This window comes from Odocoileus virginianus, chromosome 6 (genome assembly GCF_023699985.2).
Source record: "Odocoileus virginianus isolate 20LAN1187 ecotype Illinois chromosome 6, Ovbor_1.2, whole genome shotgun sequence".
Lineage (NCBI taxonomy): Eukaryota > Metazoa > Chordata > Mammalia > Artiodactyla > Cervidae > Odocoileus > Odocoileus virginianus.
The window spans coordinates 629,850-657,246 of NC_069679.1; the positions used below are offsets into that span (position 1 = coordinate 629,850).

A 27,397-nucleotide genomic window follows, 5' to 3' on the forward strand; every position below is an offset into this window, starting at 1 on the left:
AAAAAAAAGCTAAGATTTTCCAGATTATATATGATTTTCCATAACTTCTTCAAAATTATAGATAAAATAGACAATAAATAAAACATAACACTTGAAGAATAAAAACTGAAGCACATTTCAGAATTAAAAATTCTGCTTTTTGGTGTGCTTTCATCCTCCCCTACTCACCACCTTTCAAGACTTAAATTGTTTCTGGCCCTGTCATATTTGACATATTCAATAGCAAAGTACTTTAGTTTGGCTATACAGTCTGTCACTCTCCTTCTGCATGAAGCATTCTAAAACAGAAGCCAATCACGGCCAAAACTCTATTTTTGTTGTTTAAGTTATTCCTATATGAAAATATATGATGACTACATTAAAGTAAAAATACAGATCATCTCTTTAGTAAGTCTACATCAACTTTACTTTTACCTCCATAGCACTCTTTGAGGATCTATTTTTCAAACTCAAGGATAAAATACAAACATAAAATTGGTTTCCAAAAACATACTTGGATTATCTGTTTTCCAGTACCTACAAACGGTTTGTGCTGGTAAAGCTTTTGCTGCTGCACAGTGAAGATCAAAAATCAATAAACCTGAAGAGGAAGAAATGTAACCTCTATGGGAATTGTTGATATTGTATATTTTTACACCCTGGGGTTTTAAGTAGACAATTCAAAAACTATCTGCCAAAAACTAACTCTAAATGGATCATTAAAAATATACTGCATTGGCTCAGAGAAATCTTTTGTTTACTATTTCCTAATTCAACAGGTTTGAGATTGTTTGGCTCTTAACATCTTCTAAACGTCACCATTACAAGCCCTCCCTGAGAACTTATCCATGCAGGATAAGCTCCCTGAGATTTACCATCACTTAAGACAGCGACTTAAAATAATGACAAATAGACACAAACATAAATTTACCTCTACCATAGAGTGCACTACCCCACTATGTTTCTATTTCTTTGGCTACACTGCTACTTCCAGTCACTCAGACTCAAACCCAGCTCAGGATTCCGGTACTGCATGGACAGAGCAGTGGATACAACATCAGAGAGGCTCGAGTACTCTCCTAGCTGTATGAAAAGTTCTGACAAACTATTTAACTTCATCTTTCCTTCCTATTAAACCCTTAAATCTGACTCTTACCTTTTTTCAAGTAATCCAATCAAATTATCACGGGCTTCCCTGGTGGCTCAGAAGGTAAAGTGTCTGGGTTCAATCCCTAGGTCAGGAAGATCGCCTGGAGAAGGGAATGGCTATCCACTCAGTATTCTTGCCTGGAGAGTTCCATGGTCGGAGGAGCCTGGCGGGCTATAGGCCATGGGGTCGCAAAGAGTCGGACAGGACTGACCAAATAATACTTTCTGGGTTCCTGAGAAAGCTTAATAACCTTACTTCCGATATCTTCTGCTTTTAATTTCATAACTTACATAGTCTTCTTAGGCATATTTTGCTTACTTATCTTACATATTAACCTCATTTAGTGTCCAGTTACAAAACTTGCATGAACAACTGATTGCCTATAATAGAAACTGTTGAGACTGGTATACCTTAATCCTGCCTTTTGTCCAATTACTGCCTCTCAGAAAACTAGTAACTGTGTGACTGTGGTCACGTTACTTATCTTCTGTTTGTTTGTCACATTTTACCTCTTACAGTTTTTTAAGATTAAGCAAGAACAGACTGCGAACACTGCCAAGCACACAGTATTTTCTCAGTTGGAAGCAGAATTATGCATAGCTAATGAAGCTCTATACAAGGGATTTCCCAAGCAAGAATACTGAACTGGGTTGCCATCTCCTTCTCCAGGGGATCTTCCTGACCCAGGAATTGAACCCAGGTCTCCTGCATTGCAGGCAGATTCTCTACTGGCTGAGCCATCAGGGAACCTCACAAGAACAGATCCCTTTCAAAGTACAGACAAGACACTAACAATTTTGTGCCCATATTTTTATATTCTTTTCTTATAGAAGACCCAATAATTACATAAACTTCGGGCCCTTTCCCCGGAAAGTGTTAACTCCTATTCACAACTAGAAGGCAGACTTTTGTCTTTTCTCCTACCCTCATAATGTTTCCTCACTCTTCCCCATTCAACAGAGACAAAGCGATACGTAGGCACTGCAGGAGAATTAAATAATCCTGCTTCCAACAGTCCAGCAAGCATAAATTCAGGAGGAAAAAAAAAAACACATTTATAATAAGGATCAGAAGCAAGTCACAAGTAAAATGCTATATGAATGAATGCAGCACTATATTCATAGGAGATAATACCCTTGAGGAAAGGAGGGCTGGGATGGTTGGCAAAATAAAGTCTTCATAGAAAGAACAGTTGAGATGGACTCCAGAGATGGACAGAATTTCAGCCAATAGTTTGACATGTGAAGAAAACATTAGTAAAGATAAGGTAATAAAGTTGGAGAGAATTCAGAAGAAATTGAGTGAGATTTACCCAGGCTCAGTTGCTCTCAAGTCCATCTAAGGCCTGAATCTTTTCCCATCCATAACCCATTTTGACATTTGTTATAACCACCTAGAATTATTGTCAACCCAGTATTTTTGGAACTATGTGTCTAAGAAACAAGCCTGTAGAAAATATGTTCATATTAAAAAAAACTCTGGGCTGCTGTATTTCTAATACAAGTTTACTCTACCACCACCATTCCAAATTCACTCCATTTGTGGGGGAACAGAACAAGTTAGCATTAGGATTTAACTACATTACTAAACAGAAGGAAAACAACAGACACTGAGTTCTAACCCTTGTTTAATTACCAAGTGAATACAAAGATTCAAAATATATATGTACTTGAAACTTAAAAACATACATTCAATATAAAATATTCTTGATGAAAAAGCTCCCAAGAAAACATATGTATCCATAAATGGCTAAATTTCAGGGAAATTTCCTTCTTAGCTGTTACCAAGAATACCAAAACCTACATCCCTGTTGATTCCTGGTACACAGCAACATGTAAGTTACTTGCCTGCTAAAGTGAAGTGAAGTGAAGTCGCTCAGTCGTCTCCGACTTTTTGCGACCCCATGGACTGTAACCTACCAGGATCCTCAGTCCATGGGATTTTCCAGGCAAGAATGCTGGAGTGGGTTGCCATTTCCTTCTTCATGCCTACTAAAGAAGTGGTCAAATACTACCTCTCTATGCACTTAAATATCACGGAGATAAATCTTCCTTTTTTTTTTTTTGGTCGTAAAGTATATACTCACTACACCACTCTGCATGAGTGACACTCAAGACACTTAAACACAGCGCGCATGCTCAGAGCACTGGCGACTCCACCCCTCACTACAATCCTCCTACCCCACAAAGAGGGATAATCAATAGTTCAAAAGTACAGCGTGTTTTTGTAAAATACTTAACACACCACAATACTAATTTGATGAAATAACCAGAACCACTGAGAAGCAAAAAAGATTCGTAACAGTTCCAAAGGAAAATGTACACCCACTACAACCTACATACCTAAATTACAAGATACATTTAATCTAAAGAAACCCTGGGAAGTTTCACCTCACTGAAAACTTTTCACTGAAATTCCAATAATGATCACAGTATCAACACACACTGTAATTTTTCCATACAGAAATAAAAGTTAACACGTGCAAGCCTTAGTTTTGACATACTGCCTCTCGTAGGTCCTTTCTCAGCCTTCTAAAGACAATACAAAAGCCTAATATGAAACAATTACACAAAGGACATCCAAAAGTTAAGCCAAAGTAGGTATACTGGAAGCATGGTGATTTCTTAATAGGCAGTGGTTGCACATGATCTAGTATCTTATGACCAGCCTGTTGAAAGACTGGACCCTGCTCCCCTTCTCCAAGTTAACTGCCAGCTCCAGCCATTTCTAAAAGTTTAACAGGCAGAGAAAACGAAGTAAAAAAGGCAATGTGGATCTTATCACAGCAAAAACCTAAAAGAAAAAGAAAGAAAGGAAGGAAAGAAAACAAAACCTTAACAGCAAACCCCAAACCACGTACTACCAACGGTAAAGATTACCCACCTTCCCTCTTAAAAGGGGCCTCATCCATTTTGGTTAAGTAATTTTCAAATTCTACACGTGACTATCTGCTTCGTAAAAATTTTGGAAAGATGTTTTTAAAAAAATACAGGAAAAGTAAAATGTCTTTTCCTAACTCTGCCCTCTGTCTGCAAGAACACTTTACTAAATAACACTCTTCTTGGACTAAATAAATGTCGTTTTCCACTCTGACAGGTTTCAAGTTACCATGAATATTTCTTGTACCTATCACCTGCCGATTCAATAGCTCTTCTCTGAATTGGGGGAAAGGGTAAAAGGAAAGTACAAAAAGTCCTCCTCATTTAGACCTCTCACTACATCTAGCCTGGCATAGTTTCCCACCTCAGATTTCAGCACCAAGCAGAGTTGCTCCGGCTTCTTTCTCAAAAGCTGCGTCTACAAAAATCCCCCACCCCTGCTCTGCTCGGCATCTCTGGTCGAACCTCTTTGGAGAGGTCTGATCTGCAGCTTTACCGTACTCGTTCCTTCGGATACTGCTGTTGCTCATCCCCGATTCCTATATCCAGGACGGCTGCCCCCCCGGGGTCCCGAGTCGCGGTGGGCATCCCGTTCCCAAACTGGATGGATCCCCGGGTTGGGACGCGCATCCCCCGGTCCTAGGCCGCCGAGCCCCAGGGCAGGCGAAAACCGTCCCCCTCTGCCCCCACCCCCACCGCGGCCCCGGCCCGGGCACTTCTGCGGCAGGACTCGGCCCCACACCCTGGGCCCATTCCGCAGCCCCCGCCCCGAGACAGTCCGTGTTCTCGCTGCCAGCCCCACCCCGTGCCCTCAGCCGCTCGTCTCGCGGCAGGTGAGTCCGGGCCGGGGGCCCCTCAGCCTCGCGGGCTGCTCACCTTGCTAAGGACTCCGCAGCGCTCCACCGGCGGCCCGGACTCCGTCTCCGGATCCTCCTCCGAGCCCGACGAGTTCCAGCTCTGGTTATCCGACATGGAGGCGCGACAGCCGAGCAGGAGACCTGCCCCCGCTCCCTGAGCTGCGCCGGTGGGGGCGCCCAGTCCCCGGGGTGAAGGGTCGGGGGATGGCGAAGGAAGGAGTGCCCGCTCCGGTGCAGGAGGGAGCGGGAGGAGGGCTGGAGTCCGCCCGCCGCGCCGCCGCCGCCGCCGCGCCTGACACCGAGCGGGCCGGGGAAGGAGGTCGAGGGGCGAAGGAAGCCTGCCCTTCCAGCCGTCAGCCGTCGCCGTCGCCGTGACCCCTGCGCTGCGCCCGGCGCCGCCGCCCGAATTCGGCCCCCTCGGTGCCAACCTCGCGGGAGAGGAAAAGAGGAGGAAGACGGGAAGAGGGAAAACCCAGCTGCAGAGACCCAGGTCCACTCACACCTCCGCTAGGCCGCCATCTTCCTGCCTAGCCCACTATTTACCCTCCCCTCCCCTCTTCCCTCCCTTTCGTCCTCCCATTCTCCCCCTGCTCCCCGCCCCGTCCCCCTCCCAACGTCTGACGCGTCACGCCGAGGCTCGGAGTTCCCTCCCGCAACCTACCTCCGGCCCTCCCGGGTGACGCCGGGTAGGAAAGTAGGAGGAGCGGAGAAAGGAGAAAGCGGGAGGGGGGACACCGCTGTGCTGCATTCTGGGAAGGACGCTGCTCCGTGCGCCGCGCAGCCTCCTGGGAGTTGTAGTCGTGGTTCCGAGGCAACTGGTGAGTGATGCGCGCCGGGAAGGCTGGTCGCCTTGGGGACCGTCAAAGGGAGGGTGGGCTTCTTTTGATAGTTGCGTGACCCGTCCCTTGTGCCACGCTTCTATCTGTGCCTGGCGTGTTTATGACGAACCCGCCGGACCGGTGAACCGGGACGTGAGATAGCTGCGGGGAATGCCCGGGCCTGCCCTCCGTGGCCGTTTCCCAAAAGCCGGATAGCATCTTGCCGCTTGCCTGGGCGGAAGTATACCCGGCTTTTCTGCCTTAACTACGGGCCGGGGGGTTGCGACCTCTCTAATCACAGGGCATTTCTTTCCACCACCTCTGCAAATTTCGATGATCTTCCGTCTCGCTCTTTAGAAGTTAGACTTCACATGAGGTTTCCCAGTTTAGAAGGGAGAATTTTTAGTCCCTTCTCACCAGAGCAAGAACTTTTCTTTGTTAGATTTACAGAGTTTTTTAATTGTGGAAAGTAATTTTGGAGATGTCGGAGAATAAATGACATTGAAGAGTTTTTAAAGGAAAATAAGAATGTGAGGTGAGAGAGATGAGATGAGACTTCCCTAATTGTCCAGTGTTTGGGACTTCGCCTTCCAATGCTGGGGTGCAGTTTCGATTCTTGGTCGGGGAGCTAGGATTCCACATGCTTCGTGGCCACTTCCTTGCATAACAGAGATCAAAGTGCAGTAATCTTATTGAGTAATAACGGGTTAGGCAGTAGGAGGCTGGCTTTGCCTGAAGACTAGAATTGAATTGGTGGAAAGACCGAGAGAAGATCTAACAGATTTCGTTTTGCTTTTTAGCATATGTTATTAAGATAATTTTTATGGGGAGATCGTTAACTTTGTAGCATCAATTCTTTCATCTTTGCTTCTTTTCCATCTTGTCAACTTCCTAGTAATTGCCAACAGTACAATTCCTTATTAGACCTTAGAAAGAATACCTGCTCATTTCAGGTGACAGGAGGATAGAAGTCAAATTTTGAATCTGGGAAAAGGCACAGTGGCCATAAGGCTCTCTAGTCGCCATAGAGGTCAACTTAACTGGAATCTTCAGGAAAAAACGGAATGATAGAAAGGTTGTTTTCCTAGATTGACGCGAAATGCTGAATCTGTTGTAAATCAGTTACAAATTATTTTTCTGTTGTGAAATCAAGTGAAAATGCATAATTGAAAGCCATTCAGATGAATAAAACCTTGAGATAAGCTTTAGAAAATACTTTTTCAACATGTTAATTAAGAGGTAATCCCAATTTTGTCATTCAAAGCAGAAAAATAGAAAAAATTCACTTAGCACATTTTTCGTCTTTACTGAATTACTAAATTATATCGCTGGTAGCTCAGCTGGTAAAGAATCCACCTGCAATGCAGGAGACCCCAGTTTGATTCCTGGGTAGGGAAGATCCCCTGCAGAAAGGATAGGCTACCCACTCCAGGGTTCTTGAGCTTCCCTGGCGGCTCAGCTGTTGAGGAATCTGCCTGCAGTGTGGGAGACCTGGCTTCTATCCCTGGGTTGGGAAGATCCCCTGGAGAAGGGAAAGGCTACCCACTCCAGTATTCTGGCCTGGAGAATTCCTGGGTTACAGAGAGTTGTACACCACTGAGCGACTTTCACTTCACCTTTAGTGTCAAATGTTGTAGCAAATTTTGCTTTGCTTTTCAATTACCTAATATAGTTGACTTCCTATCTCTGATTGTTTTAACTCTAGGTTTTAAAATGTCATAAGCCTCAAGGAAATGATTATGAAATGTGGAAAAATCCACTTCATAATGCAATTTATCAATAGAATCATGAGAGCACCGTATATATTTATTTTTAAATTGAACTTTCTGTTGTATTTTATGAATTTCTAAGTTGTGTGGTTGTAAGCACCAACGCTTACGTCACTAAGTTGCACACTTAATCAGTAGGGAATTGTTTAATTGTATTTAGAATTAATGAGAGAAATTGCCTTTTTAAAAAACTTTGTTGTGTGTGTCTCTGTACTTACAAGACTATTTTTTAAATGCTTTTAAGTACAGAAGGGTTTTTGTACGCTGATCAGAATACCACTTTAGAGGTTGGGATTCTCTTCTGTTAATGGTAAGAAACTGCAATACAAGAATAAAATACACAAGCTTTCTCTATTCTGTTGTGAGAATAATAGCTTTTGAGTTTTCTCTCTTAGAACCGTCCTCAACCTTATCAATATTCTATATTGTCTCTTAGAGTAGGTTTTTGTTTTTTTTTGTTTTTTTTTTTACTTTTAAACTTGAATTCACCTGTTGGTCCACTGTTTTATTTAATAGTTTTTCTCACCCTTATATTTACATGATATGCAAAATCTCCATATATTGTATCTAGGTCTGTTTCTGGACTTCATTCATTCTTATTGATCTAGTTGCCTATAGCTTTGCTAATACCATACTGTTTTAATTATTTAACTTTATCCTATTTTCATATATATAATAACAAAACGCCTAATGTTCTTCCTCATTTGGATGTTTTTGTATATCTTCTCTTCCAGGTGAATTTTAGAACATTTTGTCAAATTACGTGAAACACTCTATTGGAATTTGGATTAAGAGTGCACTAAATTTGTGAAGCAAATGACATCTTTACAATATTAGTTCTTAGCCTTGGTCAGATACTTTATATACCTGATCTAACTTACTCCTTAACCACATAATGTAAGCATTGTTGGCTTCATCTTAAGGATAATGAAACTGAAGCTCAGTGCTGCCAAGTAACTTAACCAGTGCCAAATAGCTACTAAGTATTGGAGTTAGGATTTGAAAACAGATCTGATTTTACAGGTCATACCATTTTCTTTGATTCAGGAGACCCTTAAAACTGGGAAGAATTTTGTAAATAATATATTCTGTAAATGAGTATATCAGAGCAACTGTGCTCTTAATTCAGTTAATGGTTTTGAATATCTTTTCACTTAGACAGCCCTTACATCTATGCTGTCTTAACCCTAATATAGAATTTATTAATGCTATTCTATTTCCATTATTGTTTCTTATATAGAAACACTATATTATTTCTCATTCTAATATAGAAATAATATATTATTTCTCTTTCTAATATAATTATTTCTATTTCTAATGTAGAAATAATTATTATTTCTATTTCTAATATAATTATTTTCTATTTCTAGTATGCCTTCACATGAAGACAGTGAACCCAGAGATGGTAAATAACTGTCCAAAGGTCATAGAGCATTAAAGAGAATAGTTGTTGTTCAAACCAGCATCTCTGGCTTCTCCTACATTGGCAGGTGATTCTTTAGCACTGACCCACCTGAGAAGCCCTCTCATCCCACTAGAATTCTTCAATTCCTCTTCTTTCTCCCCATCTTCACCTCGCTTCATTCTCGCACCTTTTTCTCTAAACAAAATCCCAATCCCAAAGCCTTCATCCCTGCCTCCCTCTCCCATTGCAATGACACAGAAACCAAAAACCCAGCAATTTTGGAACTGAGAATTTTGCAGTTTTACTAATCACCAGGTAGGGGTCTGGAAGGGAATGTTTCTTCTTGATGCTGGAATTATAGTAGGAGAGAATGTCCCAAGTTGAAACTGAGGTCATTGTCTAATATTTAAACATGCTGTTATAAAGAGCCTTCATGAGTCCACGTAGCTTGCCTTAAGAAAACACAACATGCTAGCTGGCTCTGGTCTTATTATCTCTTCTAATTAAGAATACCAGTCGTATTGGATTAGGGCCTCATCCTTATGGCCACATGTAACCTTAATTATAGGGCTTCCCTCATGGCTAAGCACTAAAGAGTCTGCCTGCCAATGCAAGAGACTCAGGTTCCATCCCTGATCCAGGAGGATCCCCTGGAGGAGGAAATGGCAACCCACTCCAGTATTCTTGCCTGGAAGATCCCATGGACAGAGGAGCCTGGTGGGCTATGGTCCATGGGGTTGCAGAAGAGTCAGGCTTAACTTAGTGACTGAACAACAACAAACCTAATTGTTTATGTGACTAAACAACAACAAACAAAATTATCTTCTAATAGGCCCTGACTCCAAATTCCGTCACATTGAGAGTTAGGTCCTCAGAATATGAATTTGAGGGGAACACAGTTTAGTCCATGACAGGGCTTACAGGTTCTGTATTCCCACAGTGTTTATTGTGGTAAAGATACATTTTGAGTTACATAGTCCTTTTAACCTGGGAATTTAACTGTTCATTGTAATCTTTATAATACTGTTCCCAAGTGAAACATAATCAGTTAAAAACTGGGGATTTATATACAAAACCTGATTTTTAAAGCTTTAGAGTTACTAGTCCATGAAGTAGAGGTAGTGATCTATGAATAGCAACAGTCTAAAAACTGAAGTACAAATGAACAAAATACAGCATGTAAGCAATACAACTGATAGTTTTTCCCGCTTTTTAATGTGTTGAATGATAATCTGGGTAATGAAATTATGGACCACTTGAATTTCCTGTTTGTACCCTTTGGTATAAAAAATGTGTGTCACGTGAGTAAGTGTGTGCATAAGTATCACTTTTGTAATAGAAGAAATCGTTTAATTATAAACAATATAAAGATTAATCTCTACATACAGTGTTCTAAGTTAATTTTCAACTTAGAGTTGTTAATGTCCCTGTTTTTCCACACATTTCCCTCTTTAACATAGACTTGATTACAGAGTTTCTTAAGAATGCCCCATCATGTCTTCAGAGTTATTTTCCCCAAGCTGCTGACCCCTATTCACATTTTGATGCACAGGTAATGACAGTTATGTCATAACTGCTGTCTCACTGACAAGGATTATATGAAACATCCGAAGTTTTGAAAAGTTAAAATGTTTAAAGAAAGGTGAGTTCTTGAAGCAGTGAGATATGGTGCAGTCGGCCTTCCCTGTCTATGAATTCCACATTCTTGGAGTCAACCAACCGTAGGTCACAAATATTCAGGAAAAAAATGCCAGAAAGTTTCAAAAATCAAAGGTTGAATTTGCTGCCCACCAGCAGCTATTTATATATCATTTACATGATATTTATATATCATTTACATGAGCTATTTGTATATCATATTGGGTGTTATAAGTAGCCTAGAGATTATTTAAAGTATATGGGAGGCTATGCATAGGGTATATGCAGATACTCTACAATTTAACATAAAGGGCCTGAATACTCATGGATTTTGGTATCTACAAGGAGTCCTGTACCAATCCCTTGTGGATACTGAGGGAGGTCTGTACTTGCTTTTCTTAGCATTTCCCCTTCTTTTTTCCTCTCTATGAGCACTGTTGGTAATTTTTAGAATATAAAAACATACATACAGTCCCCTACTTAGAATGATTCAATTTAGGATTTTTCGCCTTTATTTTTTATCTTTTCCCAGGCTAGCAGCATGCAACATGACACTCTCTTGTGCTGCTGGGCAGTGTCAGTGAGTCACAGGTCCTAGTCAGCCATGTGATCATGAGGGTAAACAACACAATTCTGTCCCCATAAACCTGTTCTGCTCTTCACTTTCAGTACTATACTGAGTAAGTTATGTGATTTTATCAAGGCTCTTCAACTGAAGGGATCAGAAATGTATTTTGGGTAGCTTAAATAAGAGATGTTATTGTAGAGATCTCTGAATCCTCAGCTCTGCCTTGTGTACATATTTCAATCCTTGAAAATGAGGTCTTGGTGTTTTTCTGTTCATCTGTGGGCCTCATGGTATCTTTCATCTCTGTGTTCTTGTCTTCTCAATCTCAGTTTATTTGTCTCTTCATATCTCATCTTGCATGGTGTCCAACTTGTTTTAATTACCTGTCAGTTTCCGGGCCCTCTCAATGTCAATAAAGAATCCACCTGCAATGCAGGAGACCCCGGTTTGATTCCTGGGTCGGGAAGATCCCCTGGAAAAGGGATAGGCTACCCACTCCAGTATTTTCGGGCTTCCCTTGTGTCTCAGCTGGTAAAGAATCCGCCCACAATGCAGGAGATCTGAGTTTGATCCCTGGGTTGGGAAGATCCCCTGGAGAAGGGAAAGGCTACCCATGCCAGTATTCTGGCCTGGAGAATTCCATGAACTGTATAGTGCGTGGAGTCCCAAAGAGTTGGACAAGACTGAGCGACTTTCACTTTCACTCAGTGTCTGTAAGTTTAAATTCTTAGGTACTTAGCCAGCCAGCGCTCTAATTAGCTCTTCCCAAAAGTATGGAATATGTCTGCCCCTTCTGAGGTTTATTGAGAGTTGGAGGCTGCCTAGAAACAATAGGCCTGTCTAGTATATATAATTTGCATTATAATCTTTATAACTGTAGGGGTGGGAAAGGGGGCATTCTGAGGGGAAAGAATTATGTAATGTATATGAAAATCTAATTGCCAAATCACAAATATTCTTTTAAAAGGAATAACATGATCAGTGGTTAAATGACTGTATTAGACTGTATATGTTATTTTTTCTTCTACTAAAAACATGAGTGTAAAATTTTTTTATCTACTTTTTTCAAATTTTAGTCCCCAAAGTAGTGCTTAAAAGGCAGTCAATATAATTAATTGATGTATTTTACCTTATCTTTTCAGTTAATAGTTTAATTCAGCAAGCATCCGCTATGTAAGCTATTATGCTGACTACTATGAGTAATTTTAAAATAGTTATAGATTTTTTAAAAAAGGAAGGGGATTGTATAGGTCTGCATTCAAGGAGTTTATAACAGAAACCAAGGTAAGAAAGATATACGTGTGAGTTCACCTAGTATTTTGTAAGTTGAAAGAAGGTACCTTTTACTCCTAGGACCTGACAGTGATAAATCCTGTTCTCTAATTTATTTTCTAATCCTTAGGCCACTTCCCCCAGTCCTTTTTAGTTAAAACAATGGTTGTTTGGAATTAAAAAAAAAAAAGAAGGATTGTCTTTGTTTGCTGATCTCTTTCCATCAAGTTATTGTGTTAATTGTTTAATGAGTCTTGTCACATTAGAAATATTATAAACTGATAGATCTCCTTTTCTTTTAACTTATAACTGTGTGTGTGACATTCAGCATGTGCCCTAAATGAAGTTCAGAAATTTAAAAGATTAACAGCTCTTCTGCACAGCTTTTCCAGTTTAACCTGTACTACTTGCCCTTTTGAATACTTTTGTTTCCCCCTTTTCCTGTTTCGACTACTAATAAATTATATTAGCCTGTTAGGCTTAGTGTTCCTGTCAGGCCTGTTAAAGAATCATATAGTTTCTGCCATTATGGTGGTTCTCCCTGAGTTCAGAGTGAACAGACAGTCCCTGAGTGTGAGTCCTAGGACTTCATCCTTAATAACCATTTTGATTTTGGTGTGTATTAAATAAATGCTAACTTAATAAATGGCAGCAGTGTAACCAATCTCTTTTTATTGCTATGTATATCCCAGTTGTTGTGGTGTTATATGCATTTGTAAAATGCTATTTTCATAAGTATATCAAAGTAGATACTCATTTATGTGAAATGTGGTGAATGCATCTATATCCATTCCTGACAATGTAAACACTAGTTTCAGAAATATTAGGGGCTGCAAGAAACTTGCATGTGTTCATCTTTTGTGACCTTGTACAGAATTCTTTTGTAATATCTTTGTGACTGTATTCGAAAAAGGGAGTATTGTACAAATGTGTGTAAAGTGAATGTAAGACTATTCATGGCGTTGCTCCCCTGTGTATCTTAAGCTTTTGAGTTGGTACCAAAAAGTGGTTGTGTTTTACCTGTCTGTAGTCAGCATCTGGCATCCACATCTCCTATATTAGTAATTTTCTGTTAGTCTTAGATCTTTACAGATATAGTCATATCCAGTGTAAGTAACCCAAGTGTACTAGTCTACGAATTAGCGTAAATGGTAAAACAAATTTTCCAGTTACTGAGAAAAATACCAAAAGCTGATCATAAAATCTAGTTGATTGAAAGGAGCCTTGTAGGTGGGGTCAGAGCAAGTGGGAAATTGGAATTGACACATACGCAGTGCTGATCCTATGTGTAAAATGGGTAACCAGTGAGAACCTCCGGTGTAGCCCAGGGAACTCTACTTAAGGCACTATGAAGGGATGTATGTGTGAGGATGGCTAATTCACTGCTGTACCTCAGAGACTAACGGCACTGGAGAGCAACCACACTCCAATAGAAAGTAATTTAAAAATAGTGAGTTGAAAACAACCTGGAAAAAAAAAGGAGCCTTGTAATTAATCTGATGAATTTATGTGCATTCTTTGTATGTGAATGGTCCTCACAGCCAGACAGCTGCAGAATTTCTCTCCTTCCTGCCTCTGCTGGTACTGTTTTCTTTCTCTTCATTCCTCCCCTTCCTTTGTATTACTGTTGTTTATATGTGTTGCGCATTGCTATTGTCTGCTATTATTTTTCCTCTTCTGTTCCTCCTCTTCTGTAACAGTCGTTGGCAGAAGTTATGGGAAAAGCAGAGGAGGGAGTAAGTGAGAAATAGTGAGAAGCTAGGAGAAAAATAAACTATAATAGAACCTTCATAACATGCCTTCCATCCTATTTTAATTGATTCATGGGCATAGGGATTATGCTGTACCTATTCTTAATTACTTACTTACTTTGATTCTTTTTCCCACTTACTTTGATTCTTTTTCTCAAGAGTCCCTAATAATCTCACCATTTTTCCAGGCCCTGCAGCTGCTCTTCATTTCTTGGTTTCAAATATAGGCTTGATGTCCTTTTACTATATCCCAGTTGCATATTTTTATTTTCCTCAATTATGATTCTAAATGATTAGGAGCACTTACTTGGGTTTTCCCTGTTATGGTGATATGATGGCTATTTAACTAGGCATTGTCAATATTTACCTTACTTACTTTTTCTCTGTTCTCTTTCTAAGTACCCATACTCCATTTGGATTGAAAGACTTTTGTTTTATTGACATCAATTATTATTATGCTCATATTGCTAGGACTCACCTGTTACTCTGATTCTTAAGATGGCTTGCATATATATCTTTGACTCATTTATGTGTTGATATTTTATCATTTAACTCTCCAAGGACAACTTTATTTGAGTAAGGGAAAGGTACCTGTTGGTAATATATTGCATACAACAGTCATTCTTATTGATTTCAGAAACAGAATTTCAAAGAACATGTAGGCCACCGTTTTATCCTGTTTCCTATTGTGTAGAGGAGAGCTATGCCAGGCATGTTCCAAGCAGAAATACTCTTTCTTACTGTTGAATAAAATTAAAATTGTATTTCATTATCTTTTGCTTATATGTTTGGTTTTGTAGGACTGAAAATGTATCAGAGGTAGTTGGTATTTAATAGGTCTCACTGTAGCACTAAAAAATTCTTTCATCTTAAAAATAGTGTTTGTAGCATATGCCCTGAGAAAACCACAATTCTAAAATACATATATCCTCCAGTGTTCACTGCAGCTCTATTTATACTAGCCAGGAGATGGAAGCAACCTAGATGCCCATCGACAGATAAATGGATAAAGAAGTTGTGTTACATATATACAGTGAAAATTACTTAGCCATAAAAAGGAATGAGAGAATGAATTTGAGTCAGTTGTAGTGAAATAGATTATCCTAGAGCCTCTTATACAGAGTGAATAAGTTCAAAAGAGAAAAACAAATATCCTATATTAAGACATATATATGGAATTTAGAAAAATGGTACCAATGAACCTCTTTGCAGGGCAGCAGTGGAGACGCAGATATAGAGAAGAGACTTGTGGACGCAGTGGGGGATGGACAGGGTGCAATGAATTGAGAGAGTAGCATTGAAACATAGATATTACCTTATGTGAAATAGGTAGCCAGTTGGAATTTGCTCTTTGGTGCAGGGAGCTTAACCTGGTGCTCTGTGATGACCTATGGAGTGGGGGGGGCTGGAGGGTTAATAGCAGGGACACATGCATACCTATGGCCGATTCTATTGCTGTATGGTGGAAACCAGCACAACATTGTAAAGCAATTATCCTTCAATTAAAAAAATTTTTGAAAGTGAAAAAAAGTACATAGTATACATCTATAGTAGATAAACAGGAATATTACTGTCTAGTCTCTGCATATATACATTTTCCTTCTGTTTTTCTCCCCAAGCTTTTGAGTCTTTAACTTTTAGCCTTTTTTCATTACATTGAGAAATTCTTTGGTAATATATTAAAGCCATACTACATAAAGCTTTGTGATATTCTTAAGTATTGGTAGAATTTGCATGATAGTTATTTTGTCAATGTGTTTGCTGTTTTTCTTCCCAGCCTTTTCATTATTTCACTTTTACTGTAATTTCAGATCCTTTTCTCCTTAGTCACATAAACTGAAAATTATCATTATGAAATACACATGTTGTTATGATGATACAGTTTACCTTCATCTTCATTTAAAGTATTTATTAAGAATGTGCTATATGATGACCCTAATTAGGGTGCTGTAACAATGAGATCCATACCACATCTTTCATAGGCCCATTATCTAGCATATAGAAATGTCAGTCTAAGAATACAGACAGTAATGCTAAGACTATTTAGAAATACAGACAAAAATAAGTAATGAAACTGTTGTTATGGTTTTAACAGTTACATTATTATCAAAGAGCAAGTAGAGCTTTAAAATTGCCTGTCACATAGTAAGTGATCAGTGTATATGGATGAATGGAATAAGTTTAGTTGGTTGATGACTGAGGGGAAATTGTAGGGATTGCAATTAACAAAGCCCAGGAGAAAAACCACTAAGCACAGTAAAAATTAATGAGGGACTAAAGAACCAAATTCCATCATACTTTTTTGTAAGGAAGAAGTATCATTTGTTAAGGACCTACTCAGTGTAGACAATGTTTTAGGTTTATCACATTTAGTATTCATTTTTCACAAAAACCCTGCAACATACACATTATCCTTATTGTACATATAAATAAATTAAAGTTCTAATAAATTGCCCAATATCCTAGCTAGTGAGTAGTCTAACCCAGATTTTTGAACCTCGTAGGCTTATCATATACAGTTGTCTCTCTATATCCTTTGGGTGTTGGATTTGTTTCCAGGATCCCGAAGATGCCAGAATCTATGGATGCTAAAGTCCCTTGTATAATAATGACATGGTATACTTGGCAGAGTACATCACGTGAAATGCCAGGCTGGATGAAACACAAGCTGGAATTAAGATTGTCAGGAGAAATATCAATAATCTGAGATATGCAGATGACACCACCCTTAAGACAGAAAGCAAAGAAGAACTAAGAGCCTCTTGATGAAAGTGAAAGAGGAAAGTCAAAAAGCTGGCTTAAAACAACATTTAACATGGCTAATTCATATCAATGTATAACAAAAACTACTGTAATGATGTAAAGTAATTAGCCTCCAACTAATAAAAATTAAAAAAAAAAAACAACATTTAAAAAACCAAGTTCAAAAAGAATTCATTTGAATCAGTTCTAATGAGATGGATGAAACGAGCCCATTATACACAGAAAGATAAAGACCATTACAGTATACTAACACATATATATGGAATTTAGAAAGATGGTAACGATAACCCTATATGCAAAACAGAAAAAGAGACACAGATGTACAGAACAGACTTTTGGACTCTGGGAGTAGGTGAGGGTGGGATGTTTTGAGAGAACAGCATCGAAACATGTATATTATCTATAGTGAAACAGATCACCAGCCTAGGTTGGGTGCATGAGACAAGTGCTCGGGCCTGGTGCACTGGGAAGACCCAGAGGGATTGGGTAGAGAGGGAGGTGGGAGGGGGGATCGGGATGGGGAATACATGTAACTCCATGGCTGATTCATGTCAATGTATGACAAAAACCACTACAATATTGTAAAGTAATTAGCCTCCAACTAATAAAAATAAATGGGAAAAAAAAAATGAAGCTCATGGCATCCAGCCCCATCACTTCATGGCAAATAAATGGGGAAACAGTGGAAACAGTGACAGATTTTGTTTCCTGGGCTCCAAAATCACTGCAGATGATGACTGCAGCCATGAAATTAAAAGACACTTGCTCCTTGGAAGAAAAGCTATGACCAAACTAGACAGCATGTTAAAAAGCAGAGACATTGCTTTGCCAACAAAGGTCCATCTAGTCATAGCTATGGTTTTTCCAGTAGTCATGAATGGATGTGAGAGTTGGACTATAAAGAAAGCTGAGCACTGGAGAATTGATGCTTTTGAACTGTGGTGTTGAAGAAGACTCTTGAGAGTCCCTTGGACTGCAAGGAGATCCAACCAGTCAGTCTTAAAGGAAATCAGTCCTGAATATTCATTGGAAGGACTGCTGTTGAAGCTGAAGCTCCAATACTTTGGCCACCTGATGTGAACAGCTGACTCATTGGAAAAAACCCTGATGCTGGGAAAGATTGAAGGCGGGAGGAGAAGGGGACGACAGAGGATGAGATGGTTGGATGGCATCACCAACTTGATGGACATGAGTTTGAGCAAGCTCCAAAAGATGGTGAAGGACAGGGAAGCCTGGCATGCTGCAGTCCATGGGGTTGCAAAGAGTCAGACATGACTGAGCAACTGAACAATAACAGAGTTGGCCTGCCCTGTCTGCATTCCACATCTGCATAGTCAGCCAACCTGGGTCCATTGGTTGGTTGAATCCCCAGATGTGGAAACTTCAAATATGGAGGGCCAACTTTATTTAGACAAACAATAGCTGTGATCAACATTATTAATAATATTATTAAACATTTAAGCATCTGTTAGAGCCGGATTACTTTCTAGGTATGTTGCATGGTTTTTCTTTACTTTGACAATTTTCTTAAAAGAAAATTCATCCACATTTGTTTTTAGGGTGCAACAACATATAATAAAGCCAGTTTACAATTTTTTTTCTCACTGATAACTAAGGGAGTGTATTTGCTAGCCAGGCTGTGTTCTACTTACCCATAAATAATTTAAGTGATCTCTAGAGCCTGTTGCAATCATCCTTTTGTCTAATGTTGATAAAGGAGTTATATATTGATCTAACTTTTATGACATGAAAAGTAGTTATTGGCATTTATCATCATGTTATTTTATATATATATATATATATATTTTGAAGTAATTTAGGAGTAATCTTGAGAAGTAACAATAAAGGGATAGAGAACAACAACCTTACTAGAAATTATAATAACACGTAGTAAACTCAAGTTTTTATTTCATATTTTCCTGAAGTAGGTAATGTCCTTTGAAAGTAGCTATTTGCTCATTGACTTTTATGTGTGGTGCTGGAACTATCCATTTTCAAAATAAAATAGAAGAGTGAACAATGCACTTGTAAGAATAAAAAGCAAATGTGGCATTCCCACCCAGTTTGTTGTTCAACATGGAGGACTTCATCATAGGGTATTTTGCAAGAAGAATTTGGAACATCCCATTTTGCTAACAGGATGTATGACAGTGTTCTTTCATCCTTTATGATGTTTGTGCACTAAAAGTTACTTAATATACTTTGTAAGTGTACAAATGCTTAATGCAGATATATACACAAAGGAAACAGGAAATGATGATGAAGAAATTAAAAATTTATTGGCCTTCATTCTAACTGGTATTCATAAACATAAAATTGAAAATGTTTGACAATTATGAAGGAAAGAGAATGATTGCTTTTTTTAAAACTTTTTTTTAAAAACTAGATTATGTATGTTAATATTTGTAATGTCATTGCATTTGGATGATACAAGTGCAAGATAAAAGCCAGAAGTAATGATATGCTAGAAGCTACTATTAAAGATGCATATGAAATCTGGGATCTATATTTTAGTATTAAGTCTTTGAAAGTAAGTATATGAGAAGACTTAATACTGTGGGCAACACAGTAAGAAAACTGAGGAATAATGTAATAGTGGTAATTTATTTCACTACTAGAGCATCTTTCTAGATGATTCCATTCCAATTTTTAAAATAATTGATTAGCAATGATTAAATAATTCATAGAATGATAAAATAACAAAATATAGGAAAAATAAAATACCATAAAATGTCTTCAATTTATATAGAGATCACCATAATGTATCTTCAATTTGTGAAAGATTCAAATAGATCCATACAGAAATTGTAAAATAAGAATCAGAATATTATAAGAATCAGAATATTATCTGATTCTAAATAAGAATCACAATAATTAATTCTGATTTTAAAAAGTAAGTTTGAGACTTCCCTGGTGGTCCAGTGGCTAAGACTGCGCTCCCAATGCAGGGGGCCTGGGTTTGATCCCCGGTCAGGGAACTAGAGCCTGCATGCTGCTACTAAGACCCTGTGCAGACAAATAAATTATTTTTAAAAATGTAAATCTGTTTTGTTCCTTGGAAGATTCCTAAGAAGGAATAAGGTTTGAAATGTCAATTCCTATAATAAAGTTGCTCAAAGAAAAAAACTCAAAAAACTAAAATTGAATCCAGTAGCCCTTTGTGGTATACCAAGGGTTAATATAACCACATTCCTTAATTGTATTTCATAAGCAAACCTGAACTAGTTTCTATTTCCTTTCCCGTCTCAGGTGAAAAGTTTAAAACATGTTTGTATTTCCTTCTCCAATTTCAGGCAGAAGGTTAGCCATTATAATTCATTCCAAGATAATGGCCAAATGACAGACACACCTTAAATATCAAAGCGCATCTTAATATATTACAGGTTCATTTCTCTTTGCCCAATCCAGCGAAATTTTTGCACTTTTAAAAACTAGATGGAGAAAATGTAAGAATAGATGTATTTAAAAAAAATCGTGTAGGGGCTTCCCTAGCAGTCCAGTAGTTAAGACTCTGCAATTTCACTGCAGTGGGTGCAGGTTTGATGGGTGGGTGAACTAGGAGCCTATAAGCCATGCAGCATGAACTAAAGAAGTAAAAAATAAAGTTATAGTAATTTTCTGGAATCAAATATAAAGTATATGATAAAGATTTGACCTTAGGGACATCACAATAGTTCATCTTTGTTAGAAATAACTAAAATACTAAAAATTTTTCAGTTTTTCATATACGAAAAGCATGGCTGTCATGTATATACCATTGTATCAAGCATTTCACAGTAGAACCGTACTTCATGTATAATGATCTGAGAAAATGATCAAAAACCAGCAAGAATTCAAGGGAATCAATAAACAACATGTGATAATACTTACTTTTGCCTCAATCAGACATGTTAAAAGATGTATGAAGTAAATACTGGTGAATTTCAGAGGCAAAGCCCTTCTCTGCTTCTTACTGTGGATTATCCGTAGTTTGTTTTGTTTTGTTGGTGGTGGTGCTTTTTTATGGAGTAAGAACCCAGACTATTTTGTGAGTAAGATGAGTGTAATACTTGATATTTCGGGTAGTAAACAGATGTATGTGTGTGCTCAGTCACCCAGTCGCATCCAACTCTGTGACCCCATGGACTGTGGCCCGCCAGCCTCCACTGTCCATGAAATTTTCCGGGCAAGAATACTGGAGTGGGTTGCCATTTTCTTCTCCAGGGCATCTTCCTGACCTAGGGATCGAACCCGCATCTCATGTCTCCTGCGTTGAAAGGCAGATTCTTTACCACTGCACCACCTGGGAAACCCAGCTAAACAGGTACATAATTCAAAACTATTTGTGAGTCATATTCTTGGGGGGGGAAGTTGGGAATTTTTGAAGCCTTGGAAGCATTTTTTCTCTTTCTCAAAAGGGGATATTTTGGAAAAAGAGAAAAAAGTAAATGCAGTGGAAGGGTGGGAGGGGATAAGGAAGATAGCTGTGCTGCAGATCAGAAACAGAGGAAACCTTCAGTTAGTTCTTTAAAAGAGCAGATGAAAGAGGAAGCAGGAGTGGAGAGGGAAGTGTTGATGGAGAATATAGGAACTGGGTCTAGATCTGTCCTTTAAAGGAAGATATGTGTCTAGGCACAGCGTGACCAAACTGGTGAAACCAAGATTAGGAGCAAAAACTGAAAAGTCAGAAAGAAATAACATATCATATAAGGAACAACAACCTGAGTGATTATGGTCTTAACAGATATAATGGAGACTAGAAAACAGTGAAGCAACATCTGAAATTCCCTGAAAGAAAATGAACTCAGTTCTATATCTGATGAAAATATCTTTTAAGAATAGAGGTAAAACAAACCTACTGGCATCTGAGGCAGTTTTTATATATTTAGCATACAAATTTAAAATGTGGGCTCTGGAGACAGAATCTGGAATTGAATTCAGGCTTGACACCTTCTCTTTATATATATTACTGTCATATACTCTGTTGGGATAATATATAAGTTACTGAATAAACATGAAGAATAATTAGACAATGCTTCTTAAGCAGGTGCCTAGTATATGGTAAGTTGTTAGAACATGTTAGTTATCATTTATTCATACGTGTTTTTAGAAAATGTAGCTAATCTTATGAAATTTCATATTTTCTATTTTCATCTGTTCTACTTTTTTCCTCAACTTTACTCAATTTGGCTATCCTTGAAAACGGAAGAAACCCCTGACAGTGTTGTGAAAGAGAAGTCATTTTTGCTGCTACTTTGACCTGTACAAAGACCGTAATTAGGAACTCTCATTGTCATTAAAAAAAATCTTTTTATGAATAATGCTTTCCCTTTATTTTCTGCATTGCTTTAGGGAGAAATATGGGGGGTTTTATTTTAATAATTGATTTTACTATGATCATTGAAGAAATTGCCCTTCAGATCACTAGGAAGATCTGCATGTATTTTTATTTGTATAGTGTTTCTAACATTCTCGGATACTCTTTAAAATTTACTATTTTTTAGAAAAGTCTAAATGAACATCATATTTTCATAGTTTTACTTTAGTTTCTTTGTCATTATTTCGTATTCTTCATTTGAAGACTTCCTAGGCTTTTAAAAGCATTTTCAAGACTGCAATATCATTTAAAATATTACAGCAAATGTATCATATTTTATGTATTAAAACTATTAACATTATCAATCATACCACTTTGATGTTACTTCCATATTAGTCTACAAAACAACTACTCTTCTTTTTTAAAAATTTCACCAATTTTCTATTTCACCTTTTTTGTGTTTATAGTGTTAAGTGTGACACCTTTGAAGCCAAATCTGAAATAATATCAATCTCTATAACTTTAAGGTACTTACTAAATCTGCGCCTTGGTTTCCTCATCTCTTTTGAAAATTAAATAGGGTAATGCAGTTAAACACTGTAAGATCAAAACACTTTTACAGTTATTACATTTGAAAAGATTTAACAAGCTGTTACCATTAATTTTACTCCTTTCTGTTTATTAATCTGCCCATCTTTCATTCATTCAACATGCACTTATTAAATAACAGGCTCAATGACCTATCACTGTACCCAGATTTTCCCTCTTGAATTTTATATTGGTTATTTAGTTGATCAGGTTATTAGTATGTTTGCAATTTTCACCTTTATTCAGATGAAAACAGTTGGGGAATTCCCAGGCTGTTAGGACTTGAAGACCTAATATCCCACAAGCTGCATCATTTAGTTCAATTGCTCAGTTGTGTCCAACTATTTGCAACCCTGTGGACTATAGCACGCCAGGTTTTCCCGTCCATCACCAACTCCCTGAGCTTGCTCAAACTCATGTCCATCGAATCAGTGATGCTGTGCAACCATCTCATCCTCTGTCGTTCCCTTCTCCTCCACCCTCAGTCTTTCCCAGCATCAGGGTCTTCTCCAATGAGTCAGTTCTTCGCATCAGGTAGCCAAAGTATTGGAGTTTCAGCTTCAGCATCAGTCCTTCCAATGAACACTCAGGACTGATTTCCTTTAGGATGAATTTGTTGGATCTCCTTGCAGTCCAAGGGACTCTTCAAGAGTCTTCTCCAACACCCCAGTTCAAAAGCATCAAGTCTTCAGTGCTCAGCTTTCTTTATAGTCCAACTCTCACATCCATACATGACCACTGGAAAAACCATAGCCTTGACTAGACGGATCTTTGTTGGCAAAGTAATGTCTCTGCTTTTTAATATGCTGTCTAGGTTGGTCATAACTTTCCTGCCAAGGAGTAAGTGTCTTTTAATTTCATGGCTGCAGTCACCATCTGCAGTGAGTTTGGAGCCCCCCAAAATAAAGTCTGCCACTGTTTCCCCATTTATTTGCCATGAAGTTATTGGGTCAGAAGCCATGATCTTAGTTTTCTGAATGTTGAGCTTAAAGCCAACTATTTCACTCTCCTCTTTCACTTTCATCAAGAGGCTCTTTAGTTCTTCACTTTCTGCCGTAAGGGTGGTATCATCTGCATATCTGAGGTTATTGATATTTCTCTCAGAAATCTTGATTCCAGCTTGTGCTTCTTCCAGCCCAGTGTTTCTTATGATGTACTCTGCATGTAAGTTAAATAAGCAGGGTGACAACAGTCTTGATGTACTCCTTCTCCTATTTGGAACCAGTCTGTTGTTCCATGTCCAGTTCTAACTGTTGCTTCCTGACCTGCATACAGATATCTCAAGAGGCAGGTCAGGTGGTCTGGTATTCCCATCTCTTTCAGAATTTTCCACAGTTTATTCTGATCCACAAAGAGTTCTTTGGAACTCTGCATTCAAATAAGTATATGTTTCCTTATCACCTTTGCCTTTCACTTCTCTTCTTTTCATAGCTATTTGTAAGGCCTCCTCAGACAACCATTTTGTCATTTTACATTTCTTTTTCTTGGGGATGGTCTTGGTCACTGCCTCCTGTACAGTGTCACGAATGTCTGTCCATAGTTCTTTAGGCACTCTAAGAAACGTAAACCTTCGAATCTATTTGTGGCTTCCACTGTATAATCGTAAGGGATTTGATTTAGGTCCTATCTGAATGGCCTAGTGGTTTTCCCTTCTTTCTTCAATGTAAGTCTGAATTTGGCAATAAGGATTTCATGATCCGAGTGAGCCACAGTCAGCTCCTGGTCTTGTTTTTGCTGATTGTATAGAGCTTCTCCATCTTTGGCTGCAAAGAATATAATCAGTCTTATTTCTGCATTGACCATCTGGTGATATCCTTGTGTAGAGTCATCTCTTGTGTTGTTGGAAGAGGGCGTTTTTTATGACCAGTGCATTCTCTTGGCAAAACTCTGTTAGCCTTTGCCCTGCATCATTCTGTACTCCAAGGCCAAATTTGCCTGTTACTCCAGGTATTTCTTGACTTCCTTTTGCATTCCAGTCCTCTATAATGAAGAAGACATCTTTTTTGGGTGTTAGTTCTAGAAGGTCTTTTAGGTCTTCATAGAAGTGTTCAACTTCAGCTTCTTCAGCATTGCTGGTTGGGGCATAAACTTGGATCACTGTGATATTGGATGGTTTGCCTTGGACACGAGCAGGGATCATTCTGTTGTTTTTGAGATTGCATCCAAGCACTGCATTTCAGACTCTCTGTTGACTGTGATGGCCACTCCATTTCTTCTATGGGACTGTTGCCCACAGTAGTAAAGATAATGGTCATCTGAGTTAAAATCATCCTTTCCAGTCCATTTTAGTTCACTGATTCCTAAAATGTTGATGTTTCTCTTCCCATCTCCTGTTAGACCACTTCTAATTTACCCTGATTCACGGACCTAACATTCAGTTTCCTATGCATTAGTGTTCCTAACTTCCATCTCCAGTCACATCCACAACTGGACGTTGTTTTTCCTTTGGCTCTGTAGGGTGCACCGGGTGGTCAAAAAAACCCCAAAACTGTAATAATGTTTATTATACAGCTGTTTTAAATCTCTACTGCTCAAACTGTGGCCTGTGGACCAGTACTAATCAGTAACAAGATAATTACTGAATTTGAGAGTAAGTTCTTTCCTCTCTTTCTCTCTATACATACACACACACACACACACACACACACACACACATATATACACATCACCAATCACATATATATATATATGTATGTATGTATTAAAGTGCAGTGAAAGTCACTCAGTTGTGTCTGACTCTGCAACCCCATGGATTATACAATCCGTGGAATTCTCCAGGCCTGAATACTGGAGTGGGTAGCTGTTCCCTTCTCTAGGGGATCTTCCCAACCCAGGGATCGAACCCACATCTCTTGCATTGTGGGCAGGTTCTTTACCAGCTGAACCGCAAAGAAAGCCCAAGAATACTGGAATGGGTAGCCTGTCTCTCCTCCAGTGGATCTTCCTGACCCAGGAATCAAACCGGGGTCTCCTGCATTGCAGGCAGATTCCTTACCACAACTGAGGTATCAGGGAATATCTACATATTTAAAAGCTATATATATTACCTATCTCAAGGTTTCTGGGCATCAAGAATCTTGGCTGGCTTAACTGAGCACCTTTGGCTTGTGAGGTGGCGGTCAAGCTCGTGTCCAGGGCTGCAGTCTTGTCTGAAGACTTGATGGAGGAGGACCTAGTTCTACATTCACACACGTGGAGCTCCTCTCAGGACTGCCTCATATGGCAGCAGGCTTCCGCAGAGAGAGTGATCCAAGTGATAATGAGAGTTTTAGAGATGGAAGTTACTTTCTTTTATAACCCATTTTTGGATATAACATTTTCTCACTTCTGCTTCTGCTATATATTTTTTGTAAGAAGAGAGTCACTTTATTATACACTATGGTATTTGTTTGTTGTTCCTTTTTCTTAGTTTTCCCAATATCTGTGATGTATTATTAAAGTTTATTTTAGTAGTATTAGGAAATGCATATTTCATTTGTAAAAGAAATTTTGTTTCTTATTGTACTTGGCAGTATAAAAATGATTCCTTCACATGCTGGAAACTACTGCCAAATTTGATCAATTTTCATAATTCAGTACCATGTGCAGACTTAATAACAGGGTTAGTTCCAGTAATCATGTATGGATGTGAGAGTTGGACTGTGGTGTTGGAGAAGACTCTTGAGAGTCCCTTGGACTGCAAGGAGATCCAACCAGTCCATCCTAAAGGAGAGCAGTCCTGAGTGTTCATTGGAAGGACTGATGCTGAAGCTGAAACTCCAGTACTTTGACCACCTCATGCGAAGAGTTGACTCATTGGAAAAGACCCTGATGCTGGGAGGGATTGGGGGCAAGAGGAGAAGGGGACGACAGAGGATGACATCATTGGATGGCATCACCGACTCAATGGACATGAGTTTGGGTAAACTCCGGGAGTTGGTGATGGACAGGGAGGCCAGGCATGCTGCAATTCATGGGGTCGCAAAAATTCATGGGGTTGCAAAGAGTCGGACTGACTGAACAACTGAACTGAACTGAACTGAACAGAGTTAACCATAATAGCTTACTGTTATCGGGCAAGGTTTTTGGCAAAAATATTTTCTTTGTAGGTTTTGCAAATATGCTAATGCCATTAAAATTCTTGAATCTTGATAAATATTAGCTATCCCCTTAATAAAGACCTATACTTTTTTTTAACCTTTTATAATTATATTTACATAGCAAGAAGTCAGATTTTAAGTCCCAAGACAGAGTTGCTATTAGTCTTAGCTTAGAGTAAAGGCAACAAGCTATATGGTTCTAATCTCTGTTAAAATAAATGGATGCAGTTTTCAGAGTCGGCTGGTAAGGAAGATAGAAACATTTCCAATGATTACTAGATTGGCAATCAAAAAAATTCCATAAGGAAACTAGAGCATAGGATTCATTTTCCTTTTTTTAAGAAAATCATGGTGTCCTACAGAGGGAGAGATGCATCTTGCTTACTTGTGAAACTTATATAATACAAGTACATTTTTAGATTAAGGGATTAAAATTATCTGTTAATGTGAGTATTGTAAATAGCAAATATATACCTTTTTTACATATACATGTTCTGAACTAAAGTTCCAGAGATTGACTTGAGGATATTCTGGGATTTGATTCAAAACCTTACTCTGAAAACACTTGATTTACTCTTAGAAGTA

General features: G+C 38.6%; 2 protein-coding genes across 5 annotated transcripts in view; one reads left to right on the forward strand and one right to left on the reverse strand.

The window, feature by feature from the left end:
* CERT1 (ceramide transporter 1) overlaps nucleotides 1-5,340 on the reverse strand; it is a 123,600-nt gene extending 118,260 nt beyond the window's left edge. Inside the window, exon 1 of one of the 2 annotated variants that reach the window (XM_020880904.2) lies at nucleotides 4,885-5,340. In XM_020880904.2, the coding sequence (XP_020736563.1) occupies nucleotides 4,885-4,980 (96 nt within the window). In that variant the 5' untranslated portion in view covers nucleotides 4,981-5,340. The remainder of the gene's footprint in view (nucleotides 1-4,884) is intronic. The other variant, XM_020880905.2, reaches the window with a different exon arrangement.
* A 14-nt stretch (nucleotides 5,341-5,354) lies between these two features.
* Nucleotides 5,355-27,397, forward strand: part of POLK (DNA polymerase kappa) — a 72,618-nt gene continuing 50,575 nt past the window's right edge. The window contains exon 1 of one of the 3 annotated variants that reach the window (XM_020880903.2): nucleotides 5,355-5,683. The gene's annotated coding sequence lies outside the window, so the exon portion shown is untranslated. Of the gene's footprint in view, nucleotides 5,684-8,917; nucleotides 8,943-20,758; nucleotides 21,153-27,397 lie in introns of those variants that run through there. The other 2 variants (XM_070468558.1, XM_070468556.1) reach the window with 2 other exon arrangements.